This window comes from Polypterus senegalus, chromosome 3, assembly GCF_016835505.1.
Source record: "Polypterus senegalus isolate Bchr_013 chromosome 3, ASM1683550v1, whole genome shotgun sequence".
Lineage (NCBI taxonomy): Eukaryota > Metazoa > Chordata > Cladistia > Polypteriformes > Polypteridae > Polypterus > Polypterus senegalus.
The window spans coordinates 161,367,613-161,380,794 of NC_053156.1; the positions used below are offsets into that span (position 1 = coordinate 161,367,613).

General features: G+C 35.9%; 1 protein-coding gene across 6 annotated transcripts in view; it reads right to left on the reverse strand.

The window, feature by feature from the left end:
- scaf8 (SR-related CTD-associated factor 8) overlaps positions 1 to 13,182 on the reverse strand; it is a 188,972-nt gene that overhangs the window by 122,775 nt on the left and 53,015 nt on the right. For all 6 annotated transcript variants that reach the window (XM_039748162.1, XM_039748163.1, XM_039748164.1 and 3 more), the window contains exon 3: positions 3,936 to 3,980. In XM_039748162.1, the coding sequence (XP_039604096.1) occupies positions 3,936 to 3,980 (45 nt within the window). The remainder of the gene's footprint in view (positions 1 to 3,935; positions 3,981 to 13,182) is intronic.

Sequence of the window (13,182 nt, forward strand, 5' to 3'; positions counted from 1 at the left end):
GTAGTAAATGACAAAATGTAAGCATAAACTATATAATGTATGAAGCCTGAAGTCCAAATATTAAGCACTTCCACAAAAGGTACATATATAATAGAACAAGTATGCTTTTATTCAAAAATATAACTGCAGAAAAAAGCCACCTTAGCATGCCATATTGACACATACTTACTACAGCTACCACGATAGCGTAATGGTATCAGCCACTGACTAGTATCTAAAAGGTCATGACTTCGATCCCACATGGTTCAGTTTTGAGAAGTAAACTGCTTTTATTCTTACTATTTTAGAATAAAAACACGCATATGATTTCAGTGTGTAACAGCCAGTAATTTATGATACTTGTAAAGGTTAGTTTTTTTTTTTTTTTATTCACTTTTCATTCTCAGTCTCAGTCGTGTTCAGGATCCTTCCCTACCCCCCATCTGAGAATGCTGTTTTCACATAAAGATGCGCTGTAGCTCTGCAGTGTACTTGTGACTGCATTCTCGTACCAATGCTTGCGAACTGAAGTGCCTGCGTGCACTTTTCGTGGAATTACACGTCTATTTTTTTGAGCATGCCAGTGTCGCTCAAACACAGGAACATATGTTGGTGTACAAGAATAAAAAACAAGTGCACTTTTATTCTAGACTATAAGTGAAGAAAAATCGCACTAAAAGGCACTATATGATAGGCAGGCAGGGAAGCTCCTATATAATAATAAAATGACTGTTATTACTATGTAGATAGACAGGGAGTTCAGCGTCGCAGCGTGTATTCAAACCCGATCTGACACTGTTCGTTTTCAAATAATATTGCATGTACTTAACTATTTTAGAATAAAAACATACATTTGATTTCAGTCTTTTTTTTTATTCAGTTCCATTCTCTCAGTCGCGTTCACGATTCAACCCCATCATCAATCTGACAATGCTGTTTTCACATAAAGAAGCGCTATAACTCAAATGTGATTTATTTGGAGACGCGCTATACTCGAATGTTATTTATATAGGGAAGAAAGTACAATGTCAGGTGCTCATTCAGTGTAATAGGAACCATAGCACAGAGAGATGTGTACACTGCAACAAGTACACATGTCGTGAATGTAGGAAGGGTGTGTGGAAATTGTTAATATTTGGATGTGATGATTTTATATAGCACGTTTCGGAAATCAGTAGTTCTTAGCATTGCACCACGCAAGCTGTCGTATCAACCGCCTACTGCAACTTGCTTTATTTTTTCTTCACTTATAGTCTAGAATAAAAGTGCACTTTTTGAATAAAAGCATACTTGTTCTATTATATGTGTACCTTTTGTGGAAGTGTTTGATATTTGGACTTCAGGCTTCATACATTATATAGTTTATGCTTACATTTTGTCATTTACTACTACAATATGAAAAACGTTTCTGTTTTAAAAATGTGTTTACACAGATTACTGTAGAAACGGAACACACGTGAAATTCGTGTGTTCCAAATAATGATCTATTCTTTCCACTCTAAAACTCCACTTCACTCCCAGATAATCAATCAAGGCATGAGCTGGGAGAAGTTTGTGCACGTTCTAAGTCGGTGGGGGGATGGCATAGCCGGCTGCTTGCAGCCTGATTTTTATCAGCACATTTAGATGACAAAAGACGCTGGTGGAGAGCTGTGAATGATTTTAAGAAGCGATTTAAGGTGGGACGGAATTACGAGTTTTTTCGTAGGCTCTGGTAATTCTAGTGTTATCCAGATTGTTGCAGACATACATGAAATGTATGTATTCCAAATAACAATATATTATTTACCCTATACAACTCCAGGCATCTCATATCCAGAACTTCAGCTGCGTTGGTGGGGATGAGATAGCAGGCTGCTTACTACTTCTGCTGACTGACACATTTGCAAAACAAAGATGCTGTTGAAAAAGTGTGAAGGAATTCAAGGTGGCCCGGGGTTACAACTTTATTCGTAGGCTTCAAGGATTCTACTGTTAAGATCAAATTCTTGATGGTTGCCTATAGAGTTGTCAATGGGAATACACCTATATACTGAGTATTAAGACACTTGTGAGGGCCTATGCCCCTTCTGGGCCAATAACATTTGCTGCTGATTGGTGTTTGGTGATACCACCTCAACATGGCATGAAATCCCAGTTCAGACTCTTTTCATATGTAGCTTGTGAAACTAGCTCCCCACCTCATTCAAAACTCTGACTACTCCCTTAATGTGCTTAAAAGGTGTCTGAAGACTTGTTTGGTGAATTTCTGTTTAAGTGAAAATAGCTATGAAGCACTACAAAGCTGATAACTAACTAGCTTGTATTTTGTTTTGAACTCTTCACCTGTGGTAATTAATTTTGTACCCCTATCCTGTAGCACTTGTTCCCAAATGGTTCCCTGACCGATATCAGTAAATTGTGTTCTATTGTAAGTGGCTTTGGTTAAAAGTGCCTGCTAAGCAAATAAATGCTACATAAATGTAAAAGTGGTAAATTTTGTATTATGCAATCATTATGCGATTTTCAAATGTTAATTTTGTAACAACTAGCACTCTTTATGGGGCCTCATACAGGGGACGATTGTGCAGTTTCCCAAAGTGAGGCTTGACACACAGGACTCGCCCCTTTTAATTATGAAGAAGGGGTTTTCCACACTTGCTGTTTAAATACTGTGCTCATAGGTTAAGGGGTACTTTTTTTCCTTAGTTTACCAAAAACTTTACAGCACAAAGATTGTATTGGAAAAGCATAGTGAAAATTCTATTTGCTTTTATTTAATATCCATGTCATCACGCAAGCTAACATTTTGTGGTTTTAAAATTAGAAACCATAACAAAATGTATCTATTTCTTAAATGTTTACTTACTCTCTCAAATGCACTCCTTTATTTCCTTGTAAAGTCAAATGACTTCTCTTAAGAGAAGTCTGAAGGTTGGTGACACATGAAGGTTTAGCGATGTGGTGTTTGCTTCATCTTATCAATGAATTTTGTTGCATGTGTACTATAATAATGCAACATTTCCTGTATGTGTTTATTTCGCAAGGTAATATAATTTTGGTTATTCTTCAGCAAGTGTAGGTTCAGAGCACTTAAATATACTGTATTTACTATTAACAGAAAACTCTAATAAATTCTAAATACTTACATAAATACAGTACAAGTAGCAAAGTAAACAGTAAAACAGGAACTAACTTTAATAGTTAAATATAAACAATGTCAAGCTAAAATATATTCCAGTTAAACAGAAGAACTTCAATATAGCTAGTTGATAACTGAAGAGAACAGTATACAAATATCATTTAACAGTGGGTGGTCCACTGTCTTGCACAAAATTTAAGCAATATTATTTAGCTTGGGCTTTATTCACACAGATGCATGATACTGCAAGTGTAGTTTCTGCATGCATTCTGGTGATATGTGTTCTTACACATTAATTTGAAATGTGCCTGGCTGTCTGGTGTCTATTTTCTGTTATGGCTCAGAACTTTCACAATAATAAGAACATACATTTTCCACTGTTAATTTATGACAAAGCCTACCATGTTTCTGGCTGGTTCAAGGGGAGAGAGCCCTAACAAAAGCAATGCACTTTCATCCACAGTGACTGAATTGTAATGTGCATGCGGTCAGTCTGTTCAAGATACAGGAAAGGGGAATTGTAAAAGAATGGCTAGGGGGCAGGTTTAGTGTATTGTATTTTTTCCAATGTGCATGACGGTGTGTTTTTTTGAGGAAAATATGCAGCACAACACATTTTTATAAATGTAGAACTAAAAATAACAGAATATAATTGATTTTATTTGTGTGTTGTGCATTTGGTAGCTGCAGAAAAAAACCCACGAAAACCCACAGGTATGAATGAACCCTCACTGTTCATTATATAAAAAAAAGCACAAAACATAGTTATAAGCATGTAACTTCAGTATCATAAAAAAAGATTAAGCATCCTTAAAAATATGGTAGAAATACTTACTTTCTGAATGAATTTTTCCACACTCTGTACAACATGCTTGTAAAACTAGAGAGAAAGAAAAAACAGACAAGATACTCCATTAATGTAAATGAGTCATAGATTAAAAACTGGCACAACTTTGGCTTAATAGTTTTTCATATATTCTATTTGAAATTATCAACCACCAACACTTTATCCAATGAGAAATGCCACAAAACTACAGGTAAAATTCTGTTACAACGAACTCCCAGGGACCTAAAAAATATTTTGTTATAACGAAAATTTTGTTGTAATGAGATTCTGTATTTGTTACTATAGTGCTTTCTTTAACTTGCGCCCACGCGTTTGCATTCATTTAAATACCTTCTTTCGCGTTAATTTTAATCTCCCCTTGCCTACAAGTTATGCTGATGAGAATTTTTCTCAGCATTTCCTTGCGATAATACACTTTCAGGGTGCAAATGATGTCCAAATCCAAGGGCTGAAGTACTGCTGTGCAAGTGGGCGGGGGGAATTCAGTCAGGCAGGGTAATGGCCATATCAGTGATCAAGTAATCCTGTTACCTGTATTTACAATGTTCCTTGCATATCACCCATCGATATCTTTTCTGTTTGCTTTGGCAGAGAGACTCAGCATAGCTTTGAGCCAGCTGTTGCCCCGGCAACAGACAGACAGTCTTCCATAGATGCAGACTTCAGGATGCTCTTTGGCGTGCTGTCTAGCTGGTCCCAAGAGAGTTTACAAACCTCACATTTTCTTGAATGAGTGCCGCATTAATAGGAATGCTTCTTGAACGAGTATCACTGAACCACATAAAAACTGCTTTTTTGACGTCTTCAAATGCAGAAGTTCACATACGTTTGCAATCCGAGATTTTCTTTCTTTTTTTTTTTTTTGCTCGGTCTTTCAATAAAGTTGACAGTGTTGATGGCGAAATTCTGAATTCACTGGCAACGTCTTTTTTTCTTTTTACCGCAATCGAGAGCTGTAATACTGGTTTTTTTTTCCCTAATATGAACTGTTATCGTTTTTTCGTGACTGCCGTTTCTAAAGGAAGGTGACAATGAGTTAAATTCCAATGGATGGTTTTCAAATGTTGACAAGCAATAAGCAAAAGGTGTCACTGAAAACCGCAAGAAACAAAAAAGGCAAAAAAAAAAAAAAGGTACAAGGAAAGTTCGAAGAAAGAAAAAAAAAATTAGTGTTTCTGTTTGGGGATTGTTGTGTACAAGTGAGCTGCAGCCACAGAACTAGCTGCTCTGTGGATGATTCATTCAGGCATTTCAAGGTCTTTTGGGCACTTCATTGTAATGAAAGTATCTGCTGAATCTACTTCGTAGTAATGAGATTTCTATAGACTCTTGTCATATGGGGAAACTGTCGGGACCATAAAAACACTTCGTTGTAGTGAATATTTTGTTGTAAAGATATTCGTTGTAACAGAATTTTACCTGTAATTCAAAATTTAAATTTGCATAAAGTTAAATAACATAAGATTTATAAGTAGCTGAACAGACCTGGAAATTAATTAAAACAAATATTGCAATTCACGTATGTGAAATGAGGATTACTATGCATATTCATATAAAACATGTCAGTTTAGAACTTGCCAAATCAATTCTCGTACAAATGCCGTGTTCTACATTTAGACTGGTCTACTTTTTGTAAACTCTGTTGAAAGTAAATCAACAAAATATTTGTATTTACCCTGAACGGTGACATTTATGAAGTTAGATTTTTAGGTGCCAGTTACATTTTAAAATTATTTTCCCTTCCACCACTTTACACAACGTCATTACAAATATTCCAAAAATCTGCATTAAACCAAACATTCCAATTTAAACTTGTCAGGTGGAAGAAAGGAGTTTCTGACTTTTGCTGTTTCTGTACTGAAGGGGAATCAGAATAACTGACAATTGTAAATATGAATTCTGCTACCTCTGCAAGATGCATACAATTATATGTTAAGTTACATAATTCTAGTGTACGTTCCTTTCAAATTTGTGATTTACTTAACTACCTGCAGTCTACTCCAAAATGTAATGTATTGCAATCTTCCTCCCCAAGACTGAAATTATGCTCAAGGGCTATTTTAAACATTTAATTCTGAATTACAAAACTATGTCTTCGTTTGATAATTATAATCTTTCAAACTAAATCTTGAAAAATCTCAGATTATGGTATGCTTAAAGCGTAAGTAGTAGTAGTGCATACTAAAAACAAAGCTGCCATCAAAGAGCTAAGAATACAACTCTCTAGTCTAAGACACTGATATTGTCAGATATAACATTTTGAAGGTAATATATATTCATGAGTACATACAAATTTTTACAGAATAAAAAGACCATTTAAGCATCCATCCAAATAGGCAAGGAGGATCTTAATCAGAATGGGACTAAGTTCCATGAATGAAATGGGGGAGAGAAATCCAAAGGAGAAATAGGTACTGGTCAATATTCTGATATTGGTAAAGTTTCCTTTTACATCTTGCCACATTTTTGTAACCTGAAGACAGAATTTCTTTAAATAGTCCAATAATTTAACTGTTTTTCTTCAAACATTTTACCCATTGCCAATTAGCATATTTTACTAACATATTAAAAAAGAAACACACTGTTTAATGTTATATCTTAAATGCTTCAAATGGAAAGGTTCTGCAGGTATCAAAGTAAGGTTAAGGGATATTGCTTTCAGGGCATTTTGACTGAATGTCTTAACTTTATTAAATACAATTTGACTATTTGAATAATACATAAAATTATGCAATGGCATAACAATTGCTAGTATATGTGTAGGAGTATGAAAGATACTTTAACCTGTTCAACTGACAGATTTCAGGTAAACGGCTGAGGCTTAAAAGACATGTCAAGCTGAACAGGTGTGAAGTATATCCTGGGAAAGCTAAAAGGCAAAGTAGGACCTTAGAATGATTTATACAACCAGTCTGTTTCAAACTAAGCTTTTGCTTGAGCTATAACTTTTCTGTGTTTTGAGGAACTGTACATATGTTAGCCACTTTGCCAGCTGACAGTAAGAAAGGTATGTTTGCTTACTTTGGATGAGAACAGGGGAAAAAAATAGCTGCCTTTTATTATTTTTTTATTCAATACAAGTCTCAGTTCAGTTTGCAGTTTAGTTCAACTGGTGCTTTGATGCAAGAACAGAGAGCGTTTGCTTTAGTTGCTGCGTTTCTGACACTTTGGAAAGCAAAACAGACATTTAAATGGAGCTGCTACTGGACACCTGCAAAGGAGTTCTGTCTCTAAAATATTTATTTTTTACTTTTGATTAAAGATCTATAATCTGTAACAAAGAAACTACCACCTGGGAACAAATGAAGGCTGTATAATTGTACTGCATATATTTCCTGCTACTGGTTATTATGCATTTTTTTTTGGGAATTTGCATTTGGTTGTAAACTAGGTTGTAGTATAGAAGTAAAAATAAAACAACAATGCCAGTCAATCAGCAGCCTGCCATTAGTGGCTATCTAATCCTTTGTTTTACAGTCTGCAGTATTAAATACTACATAATACTTTTTTTCTTTCTTTTTGATGGAATAAATCTAACCAATCTATAATTTTAAAAAACAGAAAAGCGTACAACGGTAAAGAAATATATATATATTTTTTTCTGGAGGCTTATCATTCTTTTCTATTTTTTAAGCATGATGGGGAGGTTTTTCTTAACGAAGAAGAGCATCTCTGTCTTATCGCTGGAAATTCTGTTTCTCTTTTTGTTGATCACATTAGAAGCCAAACTGAATAATCTCTTGCTGTCCATGCTAGTATATGGGGCTGACAGGAACTTGTGTGCTTCTTTGGCAATGGTAGGAAACCGACTCCAGTTGTTATTCCAGTATTTCAGTGGATTTTCATTCCTCGGGATTGGTGCTTCAGAAAGAAATCCCTGCACCTGCCGAGTAGCATGCATACATATACAGCATTATATTCTGTGTTATCTTTCATATCTACAAGATTGATCTGCATTTTGGCTTTTAGCAGGGCTGTCAGATTAAGATTAGAATCCTTACAATAAAAATAAGTATATGGCATTTGAATTGAATGCATGTCTGTATTGTACTTGCTGTTTTTTGAAACATTTTATTATTCATATTTTTGCTTTTCACTGTAGATCATGATCTGCTTACAAGTTGCTCATTATTGCTTAAGAGACTCGGGTGAAAACAGTGCCTTCCGTGGATGTGATTGGCTCTCCCACAAAAAGCAACGCAAAGAGAAATAAGACATGCACCGCACTTTCTAACGACAATGTTTAAAAGAAAAACAAACAAAATTGTCAGTGATTGTTTAAACAAAGTAAATGCAGTTTTTTTTTTTTATATCCCCGCGTCAATTTTTTACAATAAATAAACATGTTTTACAAATTAAATGAGTGCATTAAATGTTACTTTGTGGTGGTCTTTTAAGTATTTTGTGTATTATAATCAATTATTTAGCAGACAGCATTTTTCAAAGTAACAAAAAAAAAATGTAAAACGAGTTTAAGTGTTTATTTACAAAACTATTTAGCTAACACGCACCAATCAAAAATATGAAGCAAAGAAGCATAGGCTATAGTTGGCTCAGACGGTTGATGAAAACTATCGATCTTTAAAATGGGTGTGTTTAACACAGAAGATGCCGACTGTTTAACTAATGACTAATAACAATATGGGATAACAATTCAGAAACACGTATAGGCTGATCCTACTAAAAAGTTCAGTGCAAAAACAGATCTGTAAAATCCCACAATAGCATGTCTTAAGTAATATGAAGCCAAAGTTACTGCGAGGTAAAACCAACAACCGCTCTTTTACATTCGATTGCCATTTTTCTTTCTTGCCTTCCAAGATTTTTTATACATTCGAATTAAGTTAGAATAGTGATATTTGATCTGACAGCCCTAGTTATTTACTTAAAACAATGTTGTAAAGATCTCCACAGAGCTTTTCTCTTTATTAACTCACCTCTGTTGTCAGCTGGCTGTTTTCCCAAGGCATCAATGTGTTCTCTTCAAGAATTTCGTTGTATATTTCGAAGAGCATGCATGCCACCTCGACATTTATCTTGGCCCTTTTCTGTTGTGGACAATCCTATCTGTGATTCACTCATTTGCATTTCATTCAATGCAAGTTCCATCTGAGCTTGCAACGTTTTGAGTGCCAATGATTTTACAAGTGCATCGAAATAGTGGTCTTTGTATCTCAGGTCTACAATAGTGGCAACACAGTACATGGGTTCTGTGTAAACCTCAATGAAACAATTGTTTATAGCCTCCAAGAGAGCGCTTTTACTGGTTTTGACTCCAAAGTCAGTATAAGCGCTTTTAGTCAACAGTCCTTTTAAAGCATTAACTGAGGGAATAATGTTAAAAGCCAAGGCTTCAGACTGGCAAATTTCTTTTGTCAGTTGTTCAAATTTAGCAAGGAGTGTGATTATGTTCTCAATCAAACCCCACTGATTAGGCGTTAAGAATTGCAGGTAACTTAAAATTGGAGGCATAAGCCCCAAGGGCTCTTTTCTGCTCCAGCAAGCTTTGCAGCATATAGAATGTGCTGTTCCATTTAGTCGAAATGCCTTGTTAAAGCATTTTCGGCTGCATACCAGGTTAAATTTGTATAGTTTTGAGACGCTAATTATGAATGCTTAAAGTGACCGACTATTTTTCTGCCGACTGCTATTGTATCCGAGATGCTGTATTGGGATAGTACATCGTTGTTCATGGCAAGCTGTAAAGTAGGAGCCATACATGGCAAACTTGGGATCCCGCATTCCTCCATAGGCTTTGCAACATTGCATGCGTTGTCTCGTCATACTACAAGAACATCCTCTTTGGGTATTTTCCATGTTTCAAACATTCTTTTAAATGCTACAGAGAGTGCAGCACCCGTGTGTGATCCAGAGCATTCGTGAGCATGTAAGATTGCGTACTGCAATTCAAACTTGCGGTCGATCCACTGAGCAGTTAAACTAAGCATACTAATAGCACTCGTATCAGATGTCCATATATCAGTGGTAAAGCTTATGGCTGTGACATCTTCAGCAAGGAGTTTGTGCACATGGCTTTCCAAAATCTTATGCAACTCTGGAAGTGCTACTGTATGTCAGAAAAATAATGGCGACTGGGTATTCAGCTCTGCCCTTCAGAAACATTAAATATGGCACTATTAAATGTTAGAGCTTTAACTAACAAGACATTTTTTATAAACAATCTTATTAGTGATAGAAAGATTGATTTTATTGCACTAAGTGAAACATGGCTTCACTCATATGGCGTGGCAGTTTTAATCGAATCTGCGTCTCCGGATTACAGTTTTACTCGTGCAGACCGCCAGGGGAAAAAGGGGACGGCTTGGCAAACATTTACTCAAGTCGATTAAAATGTAAAGATGTTAGTTTTGGTAAATTTAAGTCCTTTGAGTATCTCGCCGTTGTTATTCATGGAGATTCTCACGTTCTAGTATTATCCTTGTATAGAGCACCTAAATATGATGCATTTTTCCGTGAGGAATTCTCTTACTTAATGTCAATTTTAATTACAAACTATGATGCACTCTTAATAGTCGGCGACTTTAACTTTCATATCGACAATCAGTGTGACCAAAAAGTAAAAGAATTCATGAACCTCCTGGACTCTTTTGATTTGAGACAGCTCGTTAATCAGCCTACACATAAAGCAGGTCATACGTTAGACTTAGTGATTACTAAAGGACTTAAAGTTGATTTAAAGCAGGTCATTGATATTGGTCTATCAGACCATTTCCTTCTACTATTTAATATAGAAATAAAGATAGAAAACACTCATGAGAAGCATTTTGTTAAAAAACGCTTCTTTGACTCATCAGCAGCTTTAAAGCTTACAACTATTCTAAGCAATCAGTCCATTTATAATGCCAACTATAATAGCGAGGATAATGTAAATAGTAAAGTGGAAAACTTTAATTCTAAAGTAAGAACTGCTGTTGACATAGTTGCACCTGAAAAGACAGTTAAAAAAATCTTCTAGTATTGTTATTCCATGGAAGACCCAAAGAGTGTCTGATTTAAAAAGAACATGTCGTAGAGCTGAGCGTAAATGGAGGAAAACTAAACTAACTATCCATTATGAGATATTGAAGGTTAAAATAACAGAATACAATAACACAGTCCGTCTTGAGAGCGCTGCTATTTCTCTAATATTATAAATAACAATGCTAGTAATCCCAGAGTCTTATTTTCTACAATTGATGTCTGTTAAACCCAGGTAACACAAAGGAATGCCCCAGAATACTTCCAGTGAAACCTGTGAGAACATTGCTGTATTTTTCAATCAAAAATTAATGATATTAGAGATAACATAGTATATCTCCCCAACACTGCAGAACCTCCAAAGCCCGGTACTCCATTATAAACAAATTAAATGCTTTCACCAGGATAGATTTACCTGAATTACATAGTATAATCTCTCAACTGAAACCCTCCACCTGCGTCCTTGACCCAATACCAACCAGGTTTTTCAAAGAAATATCAGGCGCTAATTGACAATATTCTGGACATAGTTAATTGTCATTAGATACGGGGTCTTTCCAGACTGTCTTAAGACTGCTGTAGTTAAACCCCTGCTCAAGAAAATAATCTTGACCCCTCTGCCTTTGAAAATTTTAGACCCATCTCTAACCTGCCCTTCTTAAGTAAAATTCTAGAGAAGGCAGTCATTATGCAGTTAAATGACCACCTCAATAAACATGCTATTCTTGATAAATTTCAGTCAGGCTTCAGAACAAATCACAGCACAGAAACTGCACTCGTTAAAGTAGTAAATGACTTGCGTAAATGCAGACAGAGGCCATTTATCTGTTCTCATCCTCTTAGATCTGAGTGCTGCATTTGACACCATTGATCACAATATTCTTAGAAATCGCCTTAGTCAATGGGTGGGCCTCTCTGGCAGTGTCTTAAATTGGTTTGAATCCTACCTGGCAGGAGAAAATTCTTTGTGAGTTGTGGTAATCAAATCTCAAAGACACATGATATCCGATATGGTGTTCCACAAGGCTCTATCCTGGGTCCGCTGCTTTTCTCAATCTACATGCTTCCGTTAGGTCAGATTATCTCAGGTTACAACGTGAGCTACCACAGCTATGCTGATGACACACAGCTGTACTTATCAATAGCACCTGATGACTCCGACTCTTTCGATACACTAACACAATGTCTTACTGGTATTTCTGAATGGATGAATAGTAATTTTCTCAAACTAAATAAAGAAAACTGAAATTTTAGTAATTGGCAATAATGGATTCAATGAGGTTATCAGAAATAAACTTGATGCATTAGGATTAAAAGTTAAGGCGGAAGTAAAAATTTAGGGGTAACTGTTGACTGTAATCTGAATTTTAAATCGCATATTCATCAGACCACTAGGACAGCATTTTTCACTTAAGAAACATAGCAAAAGTTAGACGTCTTATATCATTGAAAGATGCTGAGAAATTAATTCACGCTTTTGTTTTCAGTAGACTAGATTACTGTAACGCACTCCTCTCAGGACTACCCAAAAAAGACATAAATCATTTGCAACGAGTGCAGAATGCAGCTGCTAGAATCCTAACTAGGAAAAGAAAATCCGAACACATTTCTCCAGTTTTGATGTCACTACACTGGTTACCTGTGTCATTCAGGATTGACTTTAAAATACTGCTTATGGTTTATAAAGCCTTAAATAATCTCCTCCATCTTATATATCGGAATGCCTGACACGTTATATTCCAAATCGTAACCTTAGATCTTCAAATGAGTGTCTCCTTATAATTCCAAAAGCTAAACTTAAAAGAAGTGGTGAGGCGGCCTTCTGCTGTTATGCACCTAAAATCTGGAATAGCCTGCCAATAGGAATTCGCCAGGCAAATACAGTAGAGCACTTTAAAACACTGCTGAAAACACATTACTTTAACATGGCCTTTTTATAACTTCACTTTAACTTAATACTGATACTCTGTATGTTCAATTCATCATAATAACTATTCACAGTGGCTCTAAAATCCGTACTGACCCCTACTCTCTCTTCTGTTTCTTTTTCCGGTTTCTTTGTGGTGGCGGCCTGTGCCACCACCACCTACTCAAGGCATCATGATGCTCCAACATTGATGGACTGAAAGCCAGAAGTCTACGTGACCATCATCATCAGGTCCTTCCATGAAAACCCTAAATACAAAGAGGACTGTTTGATTTATGTTAGGTAGATTGCCCAGAGGGGACTGGGCGGTCTCTTGGTCTGGAACCCCTA